Here is a 2500-nt window from a genome sequence, read left to right on the forward strand (position 1 = left end):
CTGAACTGGGGAAACAGGAGAGCTTGGCTGGTGAGGAGAGGCAGGGGTCGAACACTGCGATGATTCAGATCCAGGAGATGGAACTTGTTGCTGCGACAAGGGATGTTCCTCTGTGACTACCATCTGTTGTGCAGGGCTGCTCTGTTGTGACGGCCATACGCCAAGATGCTGCAACAGCTGCTGGAGTAGAGCATTCTGATTTGATTCAGGTTGTGTGGCAGTCTGTGTGACAGGAGGCTGCTGTGGAGTTGCCACTTTAGGTTTGGGTTGAACTTTTGGTTTCTGCTGTTGCTGTTGCTGTTGCTCCAGTAACATTTGCAAGAGGTCAGGGGTCGTTTGTGGAGTCTGTTGAACCTCGATTGAGAAAATTAGATGAATCAGCAACAACTTGGTACTACCTTATTACCTCAGGTGCAGGGATGGCGCAGGGACTGTGCAGTGGTGATTGCACTGGCCTCCCACCCATGTGGCCTGGGTTTGATTCCAGACTTGTGGCCACATGTGGGTTGAGTTTATTGTTGGTTCTTTACTCTGCTCCGAGAGGTTTTGCTATGGGTTCTCTGGTTTTTAAAACCTCTCCTCAAAAACCAACATTTCTAAATTACAATTCAATCGAATGCACGACCTCGGTGAAAACCACTTTTGCATGAGTGGAGCTCCCTGGGTAAATATCATCAATTAATTAACCTTGAAGAGGCATCCCACCCATCACTGTAGTCCAGCGGACTTATGCTGACAGTACTGATTGACTGCAGAGGAAACAATAATAAACTTTATGATCCCTTCTTAAGATCACCAACCTGTTGTGTCACTGCTGATCGTTGAGGGACAACAGAATGTGGCTGTGATGCTTGAGCAAGTATTGATGGTTCCTGCAGAAGCTGTTCCAGACTCTTGTTATGGATTGCTGTTAATCCCTGTTGGGTCTTCTGACGCTGCAGCAAATTGATCAACTGCTGGGCTGCTGTTGTCTGACTCTGCCCAACAGTGGGTACCTGTAAGTTGTCCAACATATTTTAGATTTTACAGACACTAAACCCTTACCACATCCAAAATCTTACTTCTCAGAAAAGATTCACGAAATGTTTCATTTTTGAAACGCCCACGAGTAGTGCAACAGCTTATTTTGAGAACCCTGGAAACCCAAACACCCTCAGGGCTCGAAATTAACGAAAAAATCCAGTCGCATTTTGCGATAAGATCCGAAAATTTAGTCACAATTTCGCAAATTTTAGTCGCAAAATGGCAGCACTACATTGTGTTGTAGGCGGTTTAGCAAAAAATATGAGCCGCCCCGCAATACTTGTGTGTAAAGAAACCGCTGAAAATGGCGAATGATCGAAGGAATGAAGCTGTGCACGTAACGTCGCAGCTAAATTACTCGACAATTACGCTATCTTCAGAGAAAATTCACGGCGAGAAACAAAATAATTTTGCATTTATTAATTTATTTTAGCAAAAGTAGCGGCAAAGTGGCAACCGCTAACCCTTTTGTTTCGAAAGAGCGAAGGTGACAACAAGTCGCAGATTTGCGACTTCTCCAGATATTTTAGTAGCAAAGGGAAAAATTGGTCGCAATTTCGAGCCCTGACCCTGTCTGAGCAATGTATATTGTAAGTTGTAGCAATCATAGAAACTTGACTTGATCCTTGTACCTGATTTGTTCTAAATGTCTCCTGTTTAATGGCCACTGTCTGAGGCTGAAACACAGGCAGCATTGATTGGTCTTGTCCCAGAGATGTTTTAGAAAGAAAAGTAGCAAAGTTGAATGATGATGTGATGTCTTCATCTGTAGCCATGGATTCGGGAGGAGTGATTGGAGGCGACAAAATACTTTGAGGGGGCTCGGTCTTTATCTGAATCCCAAGTGTTGAACCATTAGGGTCTTGATTGGCTCCGCTGGCTGCCCCACAAAGATAGTCAAGAAATCCATCTGAACAACAGGAAAGAAGCAACTTGGTTGTTGTTGTTGTTATTATATCATTAGAGGGGCACCGTCAGCTTAATTTGCTGTTTTCAAGTCAAAAATGGGTAAAAATCTAAATAATTATTATAGTACTTCAGCTCACGCATACAACATTCCTGACAACCCACTGATAAGATATGAAATATATTTATGGCACAAAGAGCTATTTGTCTTTAATTTTTGGTGTCTTTCCGAAGACAATGTCTCCAAACTTAAAAAAACTGGCAGGTCACCCATGAAGACTGTCAATTGACACCCAATCCTTTCATGTAATATATCAATCATTTTTCGCATTCAGATTATGGTGGGAAACAAAGAAAAGCGATTTTAAAATTACTTTTTCAGAATTTTTTTCAGGGAAATATACTTCACAGCCCACCAATTCAAGATTTGGAAAAACAAAAAATTTGAGTGAAACAGCCAAATTTACCTTTACAGAGACCTAATTATTAAGTCTAAAAGTATTATTGATTCTCCACAGTTTCTTTCTTTTGTTTTGGTGTTTTGTTGTGGTTTGTCATTTTGTGGTCTTGG

General features: G+C 41.9%; 1 protein-coding gene across 2 annotated transcripts in view; it reads right to left on the minus strand.

Annotated features, from left to right (window-relative positions):
- LOC138000427 (sterol regulatory element-binding protein 1-like) overlaps nt 1-2500 on the minus strand; it is a 23006-nt gene that overhangs the window by 13699 nt on the left and 6807 nt on the right. Inside the window, exons 2-4 of one of the 2 annotated variants that reach the window (XM_068846835.1) lie at nt 1656-1933; nt 801-995; nt 1-354 (exon numbers count right to left, since the gene is read on the minus strand). The exon at nt 1-354 is cut by the window's left edge and continues 36 nt beyond it. In XM_068846835.1, the coding sequence (XP_068702936.1) occupies nt 1-354; nt 801-995; nt 1656-1933 (827 nt within the window). The remainder of the gene's footprint in view (nt 355-800; nt 996-1655; nt 1934-2500) is intronic. The other variant, XM_068846836.1, reaches the window with a different exon arrangement.

Source organism: Montipora foliosa, chromosome 4 (assembly GCF_036669935.1).
Source record: "Montipora foliosa isolate CH-2021 chromosome 4, ASM3666993v2, whole genome shotgun sequence".
In the NCBI taxonomy this organism is placed as follows: Eukaryota; Metazoa; Cnidaria; class Anthozoa; order Scleractinia; family Acroporidae; genus Montipora; species Montipora foliosa.